The sequence below is a fragment of the Calidris pugnax genome, unplaced genomic scaffold (assembly GCF_001431845.1).
Source record: "Calidris pugnax isolate Ruff unplaced genomic scaffold, ASM143184v1 scaffold13, whole genome shotgun sequence".
NCBI classification, from domain to species: domain Eukaryota; kingdom Metazoa; phylum Chordata; class Aves; order Charadriiformes; family Scolopacidae; genus Calidris; species Calidris pugnax.
Genome location: NW_015090810.1, coordinates 3,619,624 through 3,640,941, shown reverse-complemented (window position 1 = coordinate 3,640,941; position 21,318 = coordinate 3,619,624). Strand labels below are relative to the sequence as shown.

Genomic DNA, 21,318 nt, shown 5'->3' with positions numbered 1-21,318 from the left:
TTTTTTTTTTTTTGTGGTTGGACTCGATGATCTCTGAGGTCCCTTCCAACCACCACAATTCTGTGATTCTGTGAATTTATAGTGCTGCTGCACCCCCAGTATGAATTCTTAATCCATAAAGGAAGGGGACAGGTACCAGCAGAATGTCCTCTTTACTTCTAACCTCACTTGAATTCTCAGGAGGGACTAATAAAATCTGTTCAAAAGATGAGCCTTAAAATTCATAATTTCCATTAAGTAGTAAGAAGCATGGACTAAGTAGATCTTTCTGTTTTTACTGTGTGTTGTAATTCCTTGTCACTTCCACCAGCAGTTCCTCCCTCCCAAGTTTATGCTTAATAAATTATCTTCTGTATGTTTCATTTTGTTCTAAATAAGAGGCGATCACATGGCTCACACTTCTGTTCTATAAAGACAGCTACTGGGGTTTTTTTTGTTTGTTCTTGGTTTGGGAGTGTGGGGTTTTTTTGTTTTAATTCAGTCTAATTGATAAAGATATTTATTAAACCAAGAGTAATAGTTGCTAGTTTTGAAGTCTTTGCTTTGAACCTGGAGGAGGGCATTTGTGTCAGGGCTTTTAGAGCTTATCCAGTTCTGTTAGTTAGTTAGTATGACAGAAGGTATAGCTTCTTGTTTATTACCTTGCTTCTTTTATATATTTGAATCACTTCGGCTAATACATTACTGTATACCTTCCAAATGAAATATTTGTTAGGAAATTACTGTGCATTGCATTTAGGATGCCTCCATATACCATGCTGTGCCATGCCTTTATGTCCTTACTGTCTCATGAAGTTGCTGTCATCAGCTGTCAATCACAGATTGATATGTCTGCTTCCATACATAAACTAATTCGGTTGTAGCTGGTATTCTATGTTTAAAGGCATGTCTCAAAACTACTCTTTACTATCTGTAACTAATAAGCAATCAGTTCCCCAAGCCAGTACAAAATTTATAATAGACTGTCTAGCATCGTTAGATTTATTTTCCATAATTGCTTGACTAACTGATGCATCCATCTCTACTCAAAATCACAAATTGAGTAGTTGTCTGCAGATGTTATAAAAATTACACATCTCATTAACATAAAATGTTTTAAAAACAAATTTATTAAAGCAGTAATTCTATTACTGGATTTTAAGCTGTCTTCAGGTTTATTTCTATTTTGTGATGTTACTCCATGTTCTTCATGTTTTAGCATTTCTGCTTCTGAAAAGATGAGTTTTCTCTCCCAAGACAAGATCTGCTTACAATTGGTGGTGATGTTAATCACAATAAACAGGTGCTACCACATCTAGATTTTAGCAATTTTATATCACGAAATAATTTTGAGCATTGGGAGAAAAATTCTAAAACCTTGTAATCATCTATCTATAAACTTGTCTTTGGTAAAGTAGGTGTTTTCACTTGGTATTACCAGCTGTAATTTAGAAGTGAAGACAATTTAAAAAAAGAAAAAAAAAAGAAAAAGTCTTCTTTTTGTGGCTTGATGGAGGTGAATCACTCTGTAAGCAGTTCTCTGTCCTAGCTAATGCCACCCGCTGCCTGATTTTGTCTTTACTTTTCTCCTTTTCCAGATCCTGGAGTCTCTGTGGATAGTGATGAGTCGCAATGTGAGCCTCTTATTTACTACAGTTACAACATTAGTGACAATCCTCTTCCATAGTGGGACAGCTCTTCTCAATTTTGTGCTTTCAGTGGTAAGTAGTGTGTCATCAGTTTACATGGTCCATTTTACTGAAGGAACCTAATTGAACATGTTGTAACAATGAAAAATCAAACCTAACGCGTTGAAAACATTTTCTAACCTTGTCTAATACCAAAATTCTTTAAGGCTTTGCAACTTTCAAATCTGCTGTTTGGGGGGCATTGTAGGCAAAAGGGGCTAGATTTGTGTAACTTCCACATTAAGGAGCTGGCAGTCTTCATGTGAATCTGTTCGTGGAAAACTCTTGGTTTTGGCGTTGAAGATATTGAGGTGTAACTTGTGGTATTCTACATAACTACTGAAATCTAATTTTATGTCCTCACATATATTTAAACAAGCCCAATATCCTTTCCCCATCTCCTTGTTTTTTTTTTAAAATGCAGTTTTGGAATGGAATTTTTACATTTTGAAGGGACTGAACCCTAAAGCATTTGAGCACATTTTGTGTGTTTATGTGGTCCAGCCAGCAGTGTCAGCTGAAAAAGCTCTCTTGAAAATGCCAGGTCTGTGTTTTGACAAAAGACGTATTTAACAGGCTACTGAGGGAAGTTTATTTTTCTAAATGTGAAACAGAAGGAATTCTTTTCAGTTATGTTTAGGTAGAGAGCTGTGTTTAAAAGAAAGCACTACTCCAGCTTTTAACTGTACTCTTTTTTTATTTCGCAGAATTTTTAGTTGCTACAGAAGGGATTTTACTAGTTTGAAGTGGCACAAACTAATTTAATTTTTGCAACAAGATAATTCCTGAAGTGGATAGCTTTTCAACTGATTACATTTCAGCCCATTTTTACTCATCTTGAATAAAAATTAAAATAGTGAGTTTTATTTTGATAAATTGATAATAAAGTTTTGCTTTAAAGCATGGAAATAATAGACACTTTGTTCAGAATCTCTGGTTTGAAAAATCGATCTTCCATCAAATCATTCAGTAGGAAGTAACCTGTGTAGCATATCCATCCCTGATCCAGCAAGACTGTATTCATATCCTCAACAGACATTTGAAAACTGATCATTAGTGACAGGATATAAGTTCCTGTTCACACACACACACAACGGGTATATATATGTCTTTGTGTGTTTATATATATACGCATACGTACATGTATGCACATGCATACTCATACTTAGAGCTCATACTCTGTTGCACAAAGATTGAAAGAGAAAAGCTTCATTTGGCTGAGGGGCATTTACAGGCCTGTGGCAAGTAGGCAAATTTTTGATGCTGTAAAAAACCCAAAAAGCAAACAACAAGAAGAAAGAAAAAAAAAAAAAAGCCAAGAACAAAGCTTGTGGGCAGAAAATTGAGTATGAAGGGCAGATACAAAAATATTTTTCAAGTCTGTGGACCTGACACACAAGCAATTAAGCCATGTGTTTCTTTACATATGTGAAAAAGACTGAATTAAAGGAGAAAGCTATGGGTGTAAACACCCATACTGTACTAAAATGGTAATTCAGCAATCTCCCCCTCAAATTAGACTATTTAATGTTTTAGGCTGCAGAACAAATTCTACAGCAAGAAATAGTAATTCATCAATTGTGTAACAATGGAAAGATCTTATTTCTGCTGTGGTGAATTCTCCTCATAGTCAGGATCTTGAATTGTTGCTTAGGAAACAATTTAGGTAATATCTGAAATCTCGGATGTCTTGTCAAAGAGGTCTGAAAACCTTCAGACTCCAGTTGATATCAGCTAGGACGTATCTTTTTGCTGCTGAATGTGCTCTTGAGGCTCTTCTAATGTTTGAAGAGACAGCAAACCACTTGATAATAAATTACTGTATTCTGTGACTACCACTTCTTTTTGCATTTCTGTACCCGTTTAGTTTCCCAAATTGCAGATACTGTAAAATTCAGTGGATTTTACATGGTGCTGTGGTTACACGTGTCTTTGTCTTAACAGAAATTGAGATAGGTTTATACCTTTTCCTAGCTTCTAGTTCAGTTTAACACCATTTTATTCCATTGCTGTTCATCCCCAGCTGTCACTTTGGCTTTTACAGTTCAGGTGGGTATGTGTACGTTGGTGTGCTGTGACTCTCTAAGAAAACAAGTTTCCTCTGTAAGCACTGGGGAAGAAGAGCTTTTCCAGTCAGTAGAGGTGCGGTGCGTGTTGCCAGTTGAACTAATCCCAGCTCTTACTCGTAGCCTGCCTCAAGTCAGCCCTGTGTGTTTCTCATGCCACGGGGAATCAGGCTTTGCCTGTTTGCTGCAGTTAAGTTGCTCCTTCCCTGGCTGCCGTGTTCTTTTCAAAAGGCAATGTCTTCAGAAGTTAACTGAGGCTGTCCTAATAAAACAAGATCCAGTGAAGCTGTTTTTCACTTTGCTTCTTTTGAGTGTCAGGATGAGTGGGTATTGTACTTAGAGCAATACGCTGCTTTCTGTGTTGAAAACTGCACTGCAAGAAGGATCTGTAGCCGGATCCCAGTGGAAGGAAGACAAAACACCACCCGGATGCCTCCCTCAGTATAGGGAGATTTGCAGTGAAATCAGGAAATACTGCAGTATTTCCTGCAGGGAGAAATGGCAGGTCCTATCAAGGAGAAAATAACCATACCTGTAACATTACAGAGGATGCTAAGATCTGAGTCAAAGGTCAAGATTTACTCATTTGAAATTGTAAAAAAACATAGCTGATATTTCTACTGGCACTGGGTTGTTTCCTATTAAACCAAGCACTAATTCAGGAATGGGTTTTTTATGATTTCAAAATGAATGCTTGCTAACAGTGTGCTGTTTAAACATGCTGATGCAATCACTTATTTTAATAGACAGATTAGTTTATCACCTAAGGCAGAAGTTACACACTTGGGAAGATGAATACAGCCTACATATACATGACATTTTGGAAAGGGGTGACAGTAGGCAAACAGTCGAGCGTGACTTCCAAGTTAAAGGCTGGGAGGGTGGGGAAGTGGTAGTAACATTTCACTGAGTGGAAAGGAATTATGAAGAGAGACAAATGGATGGCATTCTTGATACTGGTAATGGAATATTGCATGTTGTGCTGTCTGCAAATTTTTTTTTTCCTTCCTAAGTGTGTTCAGAGGTAATGCAGGAAAAGGGCATGAGGTGTCTAGAGACTGGATAAAATGCTTGAAACTAAGATACCTGTGGAGGTCAGGCTGTCTGGCTTTTCAAAAGATTGAGATGTGGTTTGTTCTACCATATGAGTAGGTTGGAAATAAGGAAAGTGAAAGAATTCTTTGTAATCTTGGGAAGAAAGAAAAAGATCTAAGGCTTGCAGATGAAGCAAATATAAGCCAAATATTTTCCTTGTTTGAGGTATTCTGTTTCAAGCAGTGGGCACATCTCTGTGGTGTATGCTGAGCCCACTAACAGGAAAGTAAGAAAAACATAAAACTGAAAACTGAAATCTGACTATATCTTTTTGGTTTTCAAATTGAAGCAATGAAACTGCCATCACTTCTGCTGAGAGCCATCTTCAAACTCACAGGAGTATTCAGTCAGAATTGCCAGCCTAATAAATATTATAAGTTTTCTGTTTGTGTGGTTTTGTTGAATTCATGTCTGATATCTAGCTGCATAATGAACTCTTGAGTCAACTCAGGCTTATGTGGCAATTTTTGGGTTGTATTGGGGTTTTTTTTGTTTGGTTGGTTTTTTAAAGAACAGATGTTACTATGCAGCAATTCTTTGCTCTGCTAAACATGCTGGGGAAAAAAAAACAACAAACAGACAAACAAAACCCTAGAATATTGATCTAGATCAACATTCTAGTTGTTTGATCTAGATGTGACTTTGGTAAGAAGCTGAACAGGGCTAAAAGTTTCGTAATGCAGGGGAGAACATTATTCTTCTTGATCTGTGTGTTTCCCTAAATCCAAGCGTGTGGAATAGTATTTTGTGCCTTTGCAATGAAGTTCAATATCTGAAGCATAGTTGCATACTGTAGTTCTGGAAAGTATTTATTGGCTTTTAATTTAAAACTCCAATTATTTTGCAGGTGATCTTCCTGACCACACTGTTCTATCTTTTGAGTTCCAGTGATGAGTACTACAAGCCAGTAAAGTGGGTGATAAGCCTGACACCTTTATCTCAGCCAGGTCCCTCCTCAAATATAGTTGGCCAATCTGTGGAGGAAGCAATAAGGTATGTTGTTGATTTCTTAAACTTTCTGGAATTTTTTTTTTTTAATTTGATGTTCAACTACAAATACTTAGCAATTGCAACAGCTTATCTTTCAAAGGCGAGTCTTTGAAATCTCAAAGATTTTCCAGAACCTAGCACTGATGATTTTTTCCCCTCGATTGTTAAAAGAGCCATTTGATTGGACTTGCCTTAAAAAAAAAAATAATCAGAGGTCTGTGCTGTAGTGAAGACTAGTATTTTATAAAATTGATAACACCCATGACAACCCTAACCCATGAGGAAGCAGTGTGTCTGTAGCTGTGTTGACATTGAACGGCTAGTGCAGCTCAGTCGGAGCAGATTCATGCAGCAAAACAGTTGCAATGGAAGACCTGACACCTGTGCTGTACACATTTCAGAGTTACTTACTTTGAACTATTTTTAGTATAATCTTGGTGACTAAGTACTCATTTGCAGGTGGAGTGTGTTAGATATGATCCTGGAATGCATTTTCCACTTCAGTTTAATCTGGGAGAAATTTAGTTCATGGTCTCCATGGTCCAAACTACACCGAGGGGAACAACAGGGGAGCACTCTCCTTATCCCACTTAAATCACTGCACCTCCAGACTGCATCCACAGTGTTTCATGCTTAATTACCATTCTTAGGTTTCACCTCTAAACTACTACAGTAACTGAAGGAGGATTTTTTTGTTTTTTTAAATATGATTCACTGAGATTTCACAATAAAGCCATTTTTTGGGGTGGCATAGTAATGTATTTCATTCATCACAGATGAATGAAGCTGTCAGCTTTCACCTGTTAGCAGCTTGAAACACTAACATGTTGATAATGTAATAAATGGGTTTTAAATAAGGTATTTAAGTCACAGCTCACTTTTTCAAAAAAGTTGGTGGACTGGAAAAAGTCAACAGACTCCATGCTAAATTCTGTACAGCTGTTGTCTCTTACAATACTGCTTTCTGTGTCATCTTGGGCACAAGTACAAAACATGAATAGACTTCAAATCAGCAACTTGTTAATACTGCTTTCCAAACTCATTGCCAAATGTTTGCCATTGTTTTAGGTGTACTTTACAAGTGAGCATTGTTATCTGTTACTGTAATTAAGCTGTTTCTGGGTATATTTTAACAATGAGAAGGTTATATCATGCTATGTAAGATCTTGACAAGGTTGATAACTGCTGTAGTCATTTGAAATAAAGGGACAATCCAGGTAGAAAGTAGCAAATTTGGAATTCTGCCAAAAAGTCAATAGCCCTTCTCTTGAGTGACTGCTATTGAGTTTTCATCGATCACATGGTTAATACCTCAGTTCTATCTCTTCTGACAAATACAAGCAGATACAGAAACTGAAACTTTTCTCATGAATTGTTCTCTCTAGCCCCTGGTAGGGGGGGCACAGTGTCCAAAAAAAAAAGGATATGGCTTCCCTGGGCATGGATGTTCTGCAATGAGGATTGTATTAAATGCAATTTTAAGTTTATAGGTCTGTGACACAGATGACATAGGGTATTTGTCAGAGTTTAGAATGGCAGAAAGAAAGAAAATAATGTTAGAGAAGCCACAGGAAAACAAGTAGAAAAGAGCCAGCATGCATCAGTAACTGCAAGTACGATGAGGAAAAGCCAGTGTCTGGGGAATGTGCAATGTGAATCTGCTTGTCATACTTTGTGTGTTCACTAAGGTAGCCTGAATCACTCATTCATGTTTGTTTGTTTGGAGTAGTCTGTACTTGGTGCCTTATTTGAATTCTTTGGAATGCTTATTCTGAGATTTTCAGAATGTCCTTTCTCTTGCTCATTTGTTCCTAAGGATTTATCATAATGCTTCTAGATTAGCTTGCATTTCACTCAATACTTACTGTGATCTTCACTATGAAAATATGAAGAGTAAAGTAACAAATTGCCATGAGTTTATGCATGCAAAATTTTTTGCCGTTTGGAAAACAATTGCTACTGCAAGCCATTTCTTTTTTCACAAAGCACAACCTACTCTTTGTTTTTGAAGATGTTGCTGGAGGGGTAGGAGCCAAAAATGGCTTGTTCACTTCATCTATAAAGCAAGCAAAGTGGATGTTAATGCTTGGTGGTAGGAAGAGGCTCCATTTGTATTATGAATTATCAAATAACGAAACTTGTGTAGTCGCTTTCATCATTAGACTGCAGGAGTTTTAAAGAAGTTGAAGGGAATCCAAGAATTACCTGCTACAAGTCACGGGATGAAATGCCCTGCTGGCCTTTGGCAGGAAAGCTGTTTCTGCAGGACAGAAGGGAGGCAAAATGCCAGCGGCGCGTGTCAGGTGGTGGGAACCAGCGGTGATTCTCTAAGGGCAAGGGATGCCCTGGCTGACCCAAGAGCTTGCTTGGCTGGCCTAGTGGTACAAGGGCAGAGCGGTGAATGACAGAAGATAACTGGGAGGCACATGAAGGACAAGGTGACATCAGGGAACACCCAGCACAGCTTCACCAGGGCCAAGTTGTGTCGGTACCAACATGAGCCTTGATTTGAGGAGGTGACTGTCCTAGCAGGGCAAGGGCAGAGCAGCCATCGCCTTTTACTCTGACTTTAGTGAGGCTCATGACAAGACCTGTGGGCCCAGTCCAAGCTTCTGCTCAGAGCAGTCCCTGTTGGATCCATGTTGCTTGGGACTTTGTTCAGTCCTGTTTGGACACCCTCAAGGACAGAGCTTCACAGCCCTCTGCCCCCCTGTGCTGTGTCTGAGCAGCCTCATTGTGACAGTCTTTTCCTTTTGTCTAGCTGGGTTTTCTTCTGGGCCTATTGTTGCTCATTCAGCTGTAGTCACCAGTCACGTCCATCCTATTCTTGATGCAGACCAGGGGCACCTCCCTCTGCCTGCCACTTGTGTGTCCTTCACCATTTCAAAGGTTTTGGGCTGTGCCCATAAGTCTTTTCATGAGTTATGGAGACCAGGAGCGAACAGAAGAGTCCAGATAAAGGTGCCAAATCAGAGAAATGCCTCATTTCTCCTGGTGGTTTTTTGTTGTCATTTTGTTTTTTTCTGTGTGTTTTGTTTTTTTTTTTTTTTAGAAGAGTCCAGATAAAGGTGCCAAATCAGAGAAATGCCTCATTTCTCCTGGTGGTTTTTTGTTGTCATTTTGTTTTTTTCTGTGTGTTTTGTTTTTTTTTTTTTTTTAATGGTTTATTGCCCACTCTTGAAAAGAACTCCTAATGGAACAGCTAGAAGGGACCTTAAGTGCAAAGTCTAGTACCTCTTCCTGGCAGAACTGTAGTGTTGTACTTTTCCAAAGCAGGAACTATCTCTAATGTCTTTGCTTGATCTGTTGCTACTCTTTGTGCGCTGACACAGAGTGTCTGTCTTCAAGACTCTATTGCCCTTCTAAGACTTTAGGCACCTAGAGGAGAGGGAAGGATGGAAGAGGCGCCTTTGCTCAGGGTGGAGCTTTTCACCCTGGGAGTGTAATTCAGTCTTTCTCGGCTTCTCCCAGGACAAGGAGGCAAAGGGAAACGCAGGGGATGGTCTGCTGCTGGTTTGGTTTTTCCCCATCTTGCGAATGTTGTTTTGTTTGTAATGTGGGCATTTGCCTTTACCCCAGATACCTTCCTTTGATGGAGTTGTCCCAGTTCTCACAGGTAAGTCCTGCTGGCCTCCAGGCAGTCCTCCAGAAGGAGACCAACAGGGTTTGGAGTATAGAACAAACACAGTTTTGCAAATTGCTCATAAATCGGTTTTCACAATTTTGAGTAATTTTCATGATGAAAATGTTCCAATCGTTTTAGAGTAAGCACTTGTGTGTGCTTTGTTGCCAAATGCTGCCTTCACTCCTCCTGGTCACTTGCATCTTTGGGAAGGCAGCATTTAATTTGTAGGAGGAGAAGGAAGAGCAAATCTGCATGATCATTCCATAAAAAACAGTAGAAAGCCTGAGAGGAAGATCACTACCAAAGTCATGTGTGACCACAGGGTTTTTCACTGATGTATGAAGTACTGGTGCTACTTCAAATCAAGCAACTCATTCACAACTCACGATGCCAAATGCCATGCTGGAATTTTGCATGCCATTGCCTGTACGTGGGGGGAAATAAAAATTCAGGAAAATGGCAATAGTATGGAATACTCACAACTGTAGTAGCAAAAGAGCCTGTTCTGTAATGGTTTTGGTCATTCATGCCCAGTTGATTTATCTGTTTCTCTTTTTCTTTGGTTTGCAATCAATCTCGGGTCTTTCTGACTCAAATTTTAACTTTCTTGGTGTGGCCACACTTCATTATGATTTGTTCTTCTTGATAAATGCTCCATTTGCCTTTCGTCCCTCCTACCCTTCTGTTTGTTTTTTTTTTCTTTTTTAATTTTTTTCCAAGTTTTCCATATTACATAAGTGGGTATCAGCATAAAAATACGTTGAATTATGAAGGTTGTATTGCACCTTCATCATGTGCAAGAGTCTCCTTTGACTGGCAGTGGTGTTCAGTAGCCTGTGAACATAGTAAATACATTATTTTCTTTCACTGAAACTACTAAACATTATATATAGAAACCAGTGGAAAAATGGGAATAGGGAGGAGACTGGCAACTCTGGCAAAAGGGTTATGCCAGAGTACGTTGAGCTGCAGGAATTCTTTTGGTAGCACTCTGTCAAGGTTTGGAAGATTACTTAATTTGGAAATGCAAGAACCACTTGGACGGGTTTACTGGATTTAGATAAATTTAATTCTCAATACTAGTTAGTGAAATTTTTCATTGTAATCATAATTATATTGCTAATATAGTATTTTGAGGGTCAGAGATACATCGTTATCTGCCCACATCAGTGAGAGATTTGTTTTGTTCAGAAAGGTTCTGTAAAATCAAGTTAGTTCACAAGTCACCTACCTCACTGCTTAAGTAGGAGAATTCCATCCTTTACCCCTGAAATAGGGAGGTAGTGCTCCTGTCTGGATTTTTTTTTTTTTTTTTTACTGAATGGATGAAGCAGTAATTCTCCAATTCACAGGTCTCCAAAGTAGTAGCATGCACACCTTTGCCTGAACCATTTTCCTTTCCCTGAGCAGCATGTCGTTCTCTTCCTGAATGCACCATACCCTTCTTCCCCGAAGCTCCCATTCTGCTTGCTCTGGTGGAGATATTGCACATTACTAAGTTGCATGTTGTCACGGCCTCAGTGCAATTTAGTGTGTGCGATACTTTCACATGAGTGCATGCACACGGGTATGGCTGTGGCTTAAAGTTACTGCAGCTTTCAATTTTTGGTGGGGCCTAATTACACTGTGAAATGGTCTTAAACCCAGATCAGTATTTTGAGTGATGCCTTGAAACATGTGTCAGTGGAAGTTTGTTCTGTAATGCCAGGAAGATGAGTACTGTTTGTTTTCAATTTGAGAAGGGTTATCATTATTTGCTTCATTTTCTTCATTTGCAAATTTGGTCAGATTTTTCATTGGCTATATAAAAGTTACTTAAAATATTAGGCGTTTCTAAAGAGGAAATAGCAATCATATCCTTAATTGAAATTTGCCAGAAAGTCAAAGAGAGATTTGATGTGAAGAAAACCTATAGTGCCTTGGTGGCTGGAATAGGTTCTTACTGATTTTTCTTATTTTTTTAAATTAACATTTAAAGAGATCTTTAATGAGCTACCATTAAAACAAATAAACAAAAAAATCTCAGCTGTTTAAGCACCTAACTGGATTGCCGTGCCATCCTGGCAGTAATGATGGAGAAAATGAGATGGTGATACAATTCCCACAGAAAACAATAATCTTCCAGCATGTTAAGCTAATGCTTAGAAAAAGCAAAATGTGTGATCTTGTTTATTTTACTGCAACATTAATAATGTCTTTCAGAATAATTTTTCAAAGACCACTGTTAACTGATTATGTTGTGACTGAACTTTTGCATGCAATGTATGTTCTTTAGTAACAGGAGTATCCCTTGCAGAAATCAGAGGAATGCATTTAAACAGAACCTTACTAAAATTTTGTAAGCTCTACTTACGGTGTATGTTATGAGATGGGAATAGAATTGAAAATGTTTCTGCCTTAATGAAATAATTTCCTAGCCTAAACCTGGGAATAACAGATACTTTTTTTCTTTTTTTTTTAATTACATGGAGGAAAGGAAAAGTTTCAGTTGAGTTACCGAAAAAAGAAAAAGTAGAATGTAGTTCACACATCTAGAAGAGATGCTTCAATGTTTCAGTACGTTTGCAGAACCAAACTGACAGTAGCTGTAATCTCATTATCCTAGTGGGATAGATAGTAGTATTTATCGGTTGATCATTTTAGTAACAATAAGCACGTGATTTGCTCATACCACTATTTTGGTTTTAAAAATTCTCCTATATGCAAAGAAAAAAAAATTATCTTTAACTGTATTTCCTTTTGCTTTTACATTGAAAATACCTGTTCTTAATAAACATAGCTGTCTGAATATTACTTTACGTACACAAGATGAAAAAAAAATTCAAATAATTAAAAAAACCCCAGCTATTCAAAGAAAATTTCAGAAAATAATTGATTGGCTTATGCTTTACCTTTACTCTTTTTCCAAACTTACCTGAAACTATAAAAAAAGTTCACTATTGTACACACATAATTTGGGTCAAGCATGTCACAAAGTCTGTAGGAGTTTTGCAGTTTGCTACCCCTAATTCACAAGGTTACGTAAGTCCATAATCTGATGCTGAAACACGCAGTTCTGTTCCCTGTGCCGTGCAGATGGGTACAGTGTGTTTTCAAACACATGGACGGGTTATTGAGGGCTTCCTTGTTTTATATCAGGCAGTGCCAAAGTTCTGCCATTTGCTTCTTTCATATTGCAGATGGCACATTCTGAATGTTCTAACAGGAATTTCTCTTAGTGCGTTTTTGTAGTTTGCAATTTTGTGACCGTCCAGTTTAAGACTGAGGGTATCTGTAAACACATAGAGGATGTAGGTTATTGTGTGTGTGTGTGTGTCTGCGCACGTTTAAACACGTAAGCAGATTTGCACAGTCTTTAAAAATAATATAACTACATTGCATCTTGGGATACTAATCCTTTAATTACGTATTGCATTATACAATTATGTATATATGCTGCTTTTTCTACAACAACTTTTTTAAACTGTTATTTGTATGTCAGAACTTAATCTTAATTTGAATGGAAGTTCAGTTGGTATCTGACATAGATATCAGTAAAATTTGCATCTGGAATTTAGCTCAGCCAGTTTTTCTCTTTGCTTCTAAGGCAGGCCTAGTAGCTTATTTGGAGGGCTGGGAAGACAGGTTGCTGAAAGAATTATTAAACATATAGGAAAGAGATCTTCTATCAGGCAGTTCTAAGAATAAAGGGGTAGTGTGAGAATTATTTTTAGTATAACATATTGCAGGATTCTATGCTTGCATATGTAATAATTGTGTGTATTTAAAGTTGCAGTATATATTATTATAACCTTGGTTAGGTTTCTGCTATTTAAAATCCTGATTTATTGTAATGTAAGAAGACAGCATGAAGGCTGATATAAAACTTCAGGATTTCCTGACATTTCAAAGATTTAATATCTAGTGTTTATCTAGATCAACGTCTTATGAAACTAGTCAAGTTTCGTAAGGTTTTTTTACAGCATCTCTTACCAAAGACTTTCAAGGAAATTAAGTAGTGATGAGATAATAGAAACGTTTTCTGTATGGATAAAGAATCAATTTAAAAGATAAGAAGCAGAGGGCAGGAGTAAATGATGGTGTTGAGGTGGGGACCTCTAATATCCCATCTATTCATAATTGTACAGGGAAAGAAGTAGAGAGGGACACCTCACTGATGCTGCAAAATTATTTGAGCTAGTAAGGATGAGGACCGATTGCGGAATTGCAGCAGGATTGTAGACAAACTCAGAGGACAGCAGTGTTTGGGGAATAAAATGACTGATGAGATGTGATGTAGGTGGAAATGATGCGTGTGGGTGAAAACCAGTCCTAACTTCACAAGTGAACCGATGGCGTCTGTGCTGACTGTTACCACTTGGGAGATATATTTCCAGTTAGGCGTGCTAGCTCAGAGCTTGGTAATACTTAAAGGCATCAGCCAGGCATATCAAACATTAAGATTCATTACAACAGACATAGACAACAGAAACACAGAATATTACTCTCATTGTATGAATCTATGGCTTGTCTGTACCCTGAATTACTCCGTGCTGTTCTGGTTCCTGCATCTCGGAAAGATGGGAGGGCAACAAGTCCAATTAAGACGAATGAAGGTATGCAGCAGTTTCTGTATGAGGAGTGGCTGAGCTTGTTGGGACTCTTCCGCCTGGGAGAAGGATGTTATACAATTGAGGTTTGCAAAATCAGAACCAGTGTGTGAAAAGAATGACTGGGGTTGGACTGATCATGGTCTCTTCCAACATAAAATCTTGGGATCATCGAAAAGTGAGCAGGCAGTTTCAAAAAATAAGAAAAGTGTTTTGGTTCATGCAACAGGCCAGTAGACATGGGGAAGTTCTTGCCATATAATAGTGGAGTTGCAACAACTGGGAGGATTGGACAGGGCTAAGAATGGATATTACTTGAGGCTTACTAAATAGACAGCCTCCATCAGGTTCATGATGTCCTCTGAGGTCGAAATAGAGGCTGGAAGAATGTTCAGGGCTACTGTTAAATGTATTTGTCCTATTTCTTTTGTTCCCTCAGTGTCTGGTTCTGGCCTCTACTGGAGATGAGGTGCTGGCTAGACACACCTTTCATCTGAATTAGTTTGGCTTTTTATTTATACGTTCTGTTCCAAGATCCATTTTAAGAATAGGTGTTGCACTTAGTAAACATTGTGGCCTGCTCGTGATAAAAATCTGGAAATGTTAGAAATAGTTGATTCAGAAATAGCTCTTTCAAATGTGCTTCTGGAAAGAATCATTGTAAGTTTATGTAGTATATATAACGAGGCCCAAATAGTCATTCAAAAATATTCAAAGTATTAGAAACAAATAATCAGATGTAGAATTTCTTGCAAGTTGCACTACATGTTAATTGTTCCCTTTCAGAGAATGTAGATGTTTCTCTGTGAGAGAAGAAAGCCCATTCGCTGCTGTGTCCTTCCAGCTAGTTCCTGCTGTTTAAAAGTCTGAGGTTTTGATACAGTCACTGTCCTGCCTTGAGAGGTGTAGTATGTGCCTCAGTTACACCATCTCAAGGACCTGTGCTTTGTTCAAGGCTGTATCACTTTATCTCACCAGTGTCATTACTGCCTCCAGATGTTAGAGCTGCCACCTCTCTTCGTTCACTTGTATCATTCCTAAGGAGAAATCCATTTCAACAGCAAAACTGTTGTTATGGAGTCATGTCTGAAAATCATCTGCGTATTTATATTGCTCCTGAGATGATCTTACTCTGTCAAGAAACACTTACTGCCATTTCTGCTTTATCTGTAATATATCTTGGTGCTCTTTCTTTATTTTCATGTGTGATAATAAGGGTCTCTTTTATTCCTGAAAGAACAGAACCCTTAAAGAGTCAAAGAACAGCTTAAGAGGTTTTTTGCAAAAGGACTTTTTTGAGTCCTTTAATTCTTCGGTGTTCTCCTGTTGATCGCTTGAAATTTGGGGGATCATTATAGAGGAAGACTACTTCGGTCTTTTTTAAGATAATAGCTGTTCTTTGTCACTGGTAGCTTGTCTTTTGCAACTGGTATTGGTACTGCCTGAAGGAAGAAAATGAGTTATTTGGTTTTGAAGTTATGGTGACAGCGACTGTTAATTCCAGCGGGGATAAGACAATACTACTGTGCAAAAAAGAGCTCCTGCCCTCCAGCCACAAGTGTACTGGCTTCTTTCCTGGTGTGAACACAGCTATTTATGCTGCTGCTCTATGAGTTGGATAGGGAGTAGAGGTCTGAGCCAGTTAGTTAAAACTAACCCATCAAAAAAAAATTATTAGCTGAATTCATTGCAAAAAACCATTGTGGCACATAAAAGAGATTATGTTGGCAGGTAGACACAGGAAGGGTGGTCTGGGGCAAAAATTAATGCTAGAGAACTGGGGAATGGGAGGACACTTTTCCTGTGGCAGTTCTGAGTTAGCCTGTTTTGAAATAAATTATGAAACTGTGCTGTGAAGTTTGGAATGCATTGCATTGTTGTTTTTTTTTTTTAACTTGAACCCTCTACTTTTAAGATGTAAAGGTTGTATTCTCAGAAGAAATTGAGTAGCTGGAGTTTCTTAAGGCACCGTTTTGAATTAGTCAGCTCTGTGTACAGGAAGATTTTGCAACAAGATACAGTACAATACTTGCACAGGAGTCTTCATTTTTCTGCCTCTTTCCTTTCAACTGGAGTTGTTGCAGTGTTAGGTTGAATTTTTTTAAACTTTTAAATTTTGCTGTGCTGCTAGGGGTGAACAGACCTTACCTGTAGGCTCTGTGAAATTGAACCTGAATTCAGATGGACATACATTTCATGTAAGCATCAGTAGAAGCAAAGGGGAAACTGTAGACCTTTTATGGGAAATCAGTAAAAGAAAAAAAAAAAGCAAACGACAAAACCGATAAAATGAAAAGGTGGCACTTTCCCTTCTGAAATCTATAAGCAAATTCCCTGGCTTTTCAGTGAAGTAGAAGGAATTTTAACAACAACAAAAAAAATATTAGGCCAGCTATGCAGAAACATTTGACAATTTGACAGAAGTTTCTTCTATTTTTAATTGGAATAATGTGAACTATGACCCATGTCCTCTAATTTTATTTAATTTTTTTTTTAATTTTACATGCTTTTTAAAGCTCAGTAAAATGGAATATGTATGTCTAAGTATGCCTTACAACAAATTGCCATGAAGTGCTCATAAATTATACATTTGCAGATGACAGCTCTTGCAGGTAAAGCGGTTCATCCAGATACAGTGCCAAAGTGAGACATGAGCAGCAATTGGATTTTCTGATTTCTGAAACATGCAATTACTCTTGTATATAAAAGGAAGCTGTATGTATGCCAGTAATGTATTAAGAGATGAAATTAATTTACTGTCATAATTTCACCAGGAAGGTCTGCATTTTACAGATGGTAATAAATTCATTTAGCGTTTGCACTAGCATACTACTGCATCTTTGAGATCTGCTATCGCAGATGCAGAGTAGCTGAAGATGAAGATTCTGGTTTGTGTTTTCAGCGTTATTTTTTTTTTTAGCTGCCATAACCTTGAAGTTAAATGGATATGAATTTCTAGAGAATTTAAGGTATGATTCTTAGTTTTTCTGAAAGAAATAACAAACATGAGTCTTCAGGAACTTTAGAGTTCTTCTGGGCCACGCTCAACACAAAGTAGGAACCCCTGTGCTTTTTTCTGACTGATTGAGGCAGACATAAGGAAAGGTGAAGGAAAGGAGGAGAATGAAACTAGGTGTTTCACAGATAGGATGCTCAGTAGATAAATGGGGGTTGGCCGGGGGGCAGGTATCTGCAACCACTGCTCAGGTTGGGCTGGGTAACCAGTTCACTAGGTGCTGAGAGTGATCCATGTTGTATTACTTTATTTTGTATATTCTTTTACCATTATTGTTATTTTCCTCTTATGTTACTGTTCTATTCACTACCCTATGGGGGGCTCAAGTGAGTGAGCTGCTGCATGGTCCTAGTTGCTTCCAGGGGTTAAACCACAACATGTTGTTAATTAATACTACAGTACAGAAAACATCTTTATAGAAACAATAAGGGCATACTTCAAGGACAGTTTTAAAATATTTTTGACAAGTGAGATGTATTTGTGCCACAGTTCCTGTTTGATTTATAAGAAAAAGATTTACTTGAAGAGTTAATTATAGCATGTTGAAATCTGGATTCTCATAGTTGCTGTTAAATATTTAGATTTAATGCTTTCTTCTAACAAAATGTTCTGGATATGTTGGGGTTCTTTTTTCTTTCTGGTTTGGTTTTGGAATGGCCTGGCAAATTGCATTAAAAAAAAAAAGCTAAAAACTTTGTGTCACCAGTGAAGGGTTTCAGAAATTGTGAGATGCCTTCTTTATAGTGTGGAGGGATTTCTGTGGGACACATCTGAGGTTTAAGAGACCAAATAAGGCTGAGGAAGTTGGTTTGACAAAAGCATAAGGGTTTAGTTGGAACAAATGTATCTTTAGTGCAACCAGGAGAAGTGATGGGGGTTTTTTGTTGTGCCCTCATGTTCATTGCAATACAGATCACACTTCATCTCTCCAGCTGCCTGGAGGCTTCCATTGCCAAAGACCTTGTTGCAGTTGTTTATGTTCTAAATTCTTAAAATCCAACCATAGATAATGTGCATGTTTGGGTAAAAGTGGTATTTAGCCCTCTGTAAGGTATCCTTAAATAAAATGTTGATAGATTGGTTATTTTTCCAAACTTTTTATTTGATTTTTTTATGCTTGATGATTGACAGAATCCATTTCAATTAATAAAAAGATTCTTGTTACAAAAACATTATACTCCTTTGACATGCTCAGAAATAGCAGATATTAACTGAACATCACAGAAAATGCAGAAAATTAAGACTTTTGAGTAGCTGAAGTATGAAAACATACTGAGTTTTTGTACAAGCTCAGTATTTAACATACTTACTGTGGCTTTGGTTTTTGGGGTCTTCTCCTTTCCAAATTTTTTTACATCAGAAGCTTACTTATGACTAAAACACAGGTAAGTATTTCACTCTTCAAATTCTGTAGATTCTATCTATTTTGGTCTGTGATTCCTCACTTTAATACCATAGAAGTTTATCTAAACTGCAAAGTATTCATGCTCTTTTCACTGACGCTGCCAAATATCTGTAAATATTCGTTCCCTTTCTTCACACACCACATAATATTTGTCTGTCAAAGGTTTGATTCGTTATTTCTGGTCATTCCTCAAAGCTTGCTTTTTTCCATATTTTCCCTTTCCCTCTTTTGGGGGGAAAATGGCTGACAACAGCTGTTCCTACTTAATCTGTGAAGATAATCTCACATTTTGAACAACAGTGTTCATGTGTGAGGTTTATTACCACTCATAATTTCCAGTGGGTGAATTTAAAATAAGATAATTTTGATTCAGCAGTCATTTGGGAATCTAAGCGTGTCTTTAAGTGGGAAAGGAGGGCAAAAATATGCAAACTGTCCATAGGCATAATAATGAGGATAGTGCCAAAAGAAGCAAAAACTTGAGTCTTGCAATTCTTGATGGTAGTTCAGAAGAGAAGATTCTACCCAGTAGTTTAATAGTAGAGAAGGTTTCTTTTCTAGAAGGCTTTATCGAATCAACAGAGGAAAGAAACTGTGCTCTTAGAGGCTCCAGAGAGGGCCATTTTCTGTGCAGACAGTGGTGTTCTTCAAAGTGCAATGGAAACCTTCTGACTAATCATCTGGGTCCATGATTTCTGCTGCATGTCTTCCTGCCCTCTCTGCCCTCCTGCCAGAGTTCCCAAAACTGCCAAGAGACATGAAATGTAAAATGGGAAGTTAACAGCAAACTTTACATTTATCTTGCAAGGAGGGTCTGTGTGCCACCACTTCTGCAATGATGGAAATGTTAGGACTGTTCTGGGGAGAGGAACTCGGGGATAGTTTGATCCATGATTTAGCTTAGATCCAAGCTAGAATAGTGTTTTCAGGAAAGTTCATGCCTCTCTCAAATAAGGGTGAAAAACTGGCGTAATACAATGGCAAAATATTCCAGTTTTAGAGTATAATTTTTGTGACAGTAGTCCTAAGGTACAGGTTTTCAGTTCAGTTACAGAATGCTCCACATGGGTAAGTGCACTAGCGCTGCAAAAATGATGCAGCACTTTGGTGCCTGTTTGGCTGTCTCATGAGGCTGTAGTCACACTTAAGAGAAGAACTTTGTGGCTAGCATCTTGGACATAAGATTCAGCAGGACTGAATTAGACTACCAGACTATCTGTTTGGTTTTTAGTAACATAACCTAGTAAGCAAGCTAAAAGCTAGGCATATAAAGATACTGAGGCTAAAATCCAGTAATGAATGTGAGGTGCTGTTATTGAGTCATGTAAGTATGTAGGAAAGTAAGAGTTTAAGCAGCCTATTTCACTTCACAGACCAGTGGTTTTAATCCAGTGAGAACGAACAGGTGTAGAAATGTAAACAGGTAAAGAAAATGTATGACCAGGTAAAAGTGGAAAAGGGCAAAGAAAAAGTAGTTTGTGCATAGAATGGTACTGCTTCTCATAGGTTATTTTTGATAGAGGATGTGGTCTGATGCTTGAGTGGTTTCTTTCAAGGAGTTTATCCCCGGAACCCATTATACAGTAAAGAAGAGTCTGGAATTTTTGTGTCTAAATGCCTTAAATGACAGATGTGATGGATGCTTATTCTTTTCATAAGGAACAAACGTATAAAGGGTTCAGTGTTATGTTTTGAGTTGTGTTATTTGTGGCACTAATGGCTTTGCAGTTTTTCAAAGCAGCTTTATAGTTCCCAGAATCCTAACACCAATAAAATTTAACAGAGTTTCTTTGGTTGTTTTAGAGGTGTATTTGATGCTTCTCTCAAAATGGCTGGGTTCTATGGACTCTACACTTGGCTGACTCACACTATATTTGGAATTAACATAGTCTTCATACCATCTGGTAAGAATTTGAACAACTATAATCTATTTATAGGTGATGTTACATAATTATTTATTGTACTATATACAACTAGGATTAAATGTTGTTAAGATTAGTGGAAGTTTGTTGTTTTTTTTTTTTTTTTATACAACATTAAATCAGAAGCTGGCAACCATCAGAATTAGATTTGTACAGTTAACCTTAATATGGTTGGTTTGTGCAAATGTTTCAAGACGGTTTCTTATTACAGCGTTTGGCTACTTTTTTATCATAACACCTGAATCTATTGATGAACTCGGTATATGGTGTGAACTGAATGAGTAGCTAGCTATTTGGAATTATTTTCTTTATTTTCTGTTCACTGTGTAACCTCATTTTTATTTCCTGTTTATTGTTCAGACCCCACTATGAAAATACTATGAGAAGGTTAATACTTTTGTGATATGCTTTGTGGTTCCAAAGAACTTCTTAGTATTGATTGATTCTTCCAAATTTAATTTACACAACCACACACCTAACTATCCTATGAAGACTGTACAGCTTATCATAACTCTTATTTTCAAAATACTTAGTTCCAACTGTGAATGTATGTAGCACTGCTGAAAACTTATTCCAGGAGGGTTTCAGGATTGCCGTGGGTAGGGTGGAGAGAAGTCCCTGATTGCTTTTACCTCTGAGCCTTGCCTTTTTCTGTTTTCACAACACATCCCCTGCCAACTATTTCATTTGTCCTGTCTGTTTCTTTTGCTGTCTGTAATTCTTTCTCCCTTCTATTCAGTCCAAGTCTTTGCAGGTTTTAACTTCATTCTGCCTGCCTTGGCTTTTCTTTCTTCCATAGTTGACAGGTGCTGATTTCTCAAGATGCCTAAATGCAGGAAGATGGGATGTCACGAAAATACACAATAGAGGGGGGCTTCTTTTCCTCAGTACTGTTGCCTGACTGTTTTACTAGCCTCTGGTTTTCTGGTATTCTTTTATCTTA

General features: G+C 37.8%; 1 protein-coding gene across 3 annotated transcripts in view; it reads left to right on the top strand.

Annotated features, from left to right (window-relative positions):
- TMEM245 (transmembrane protein 245) overlaps positions 1-21,318 on the top strand; it is an 84,312-nt gene that overhangs the window by 51,160 nt on the left and 11,834 nt on the right. For all 3 annotated transcript variants that reach the window (XM_014938630.1, XM_014938629.1, XM_014938628.1), the window contains 3 exons: positions 1,578-1,700; positions 5,676-5,821; positions 20,257-20,357. In XM_014938630.1, coding sequence (XP_014794116.1) covers positions 1,578-1,700; positions 5,676-5,821; positions 20,257-20,357 — 370 coding nt within the window. The remainder of the gene's footprint in view (positions 1-1,577; positions 1,701-5,675; positions 5,822-20,256; positions 20,358-21,318) is intronic.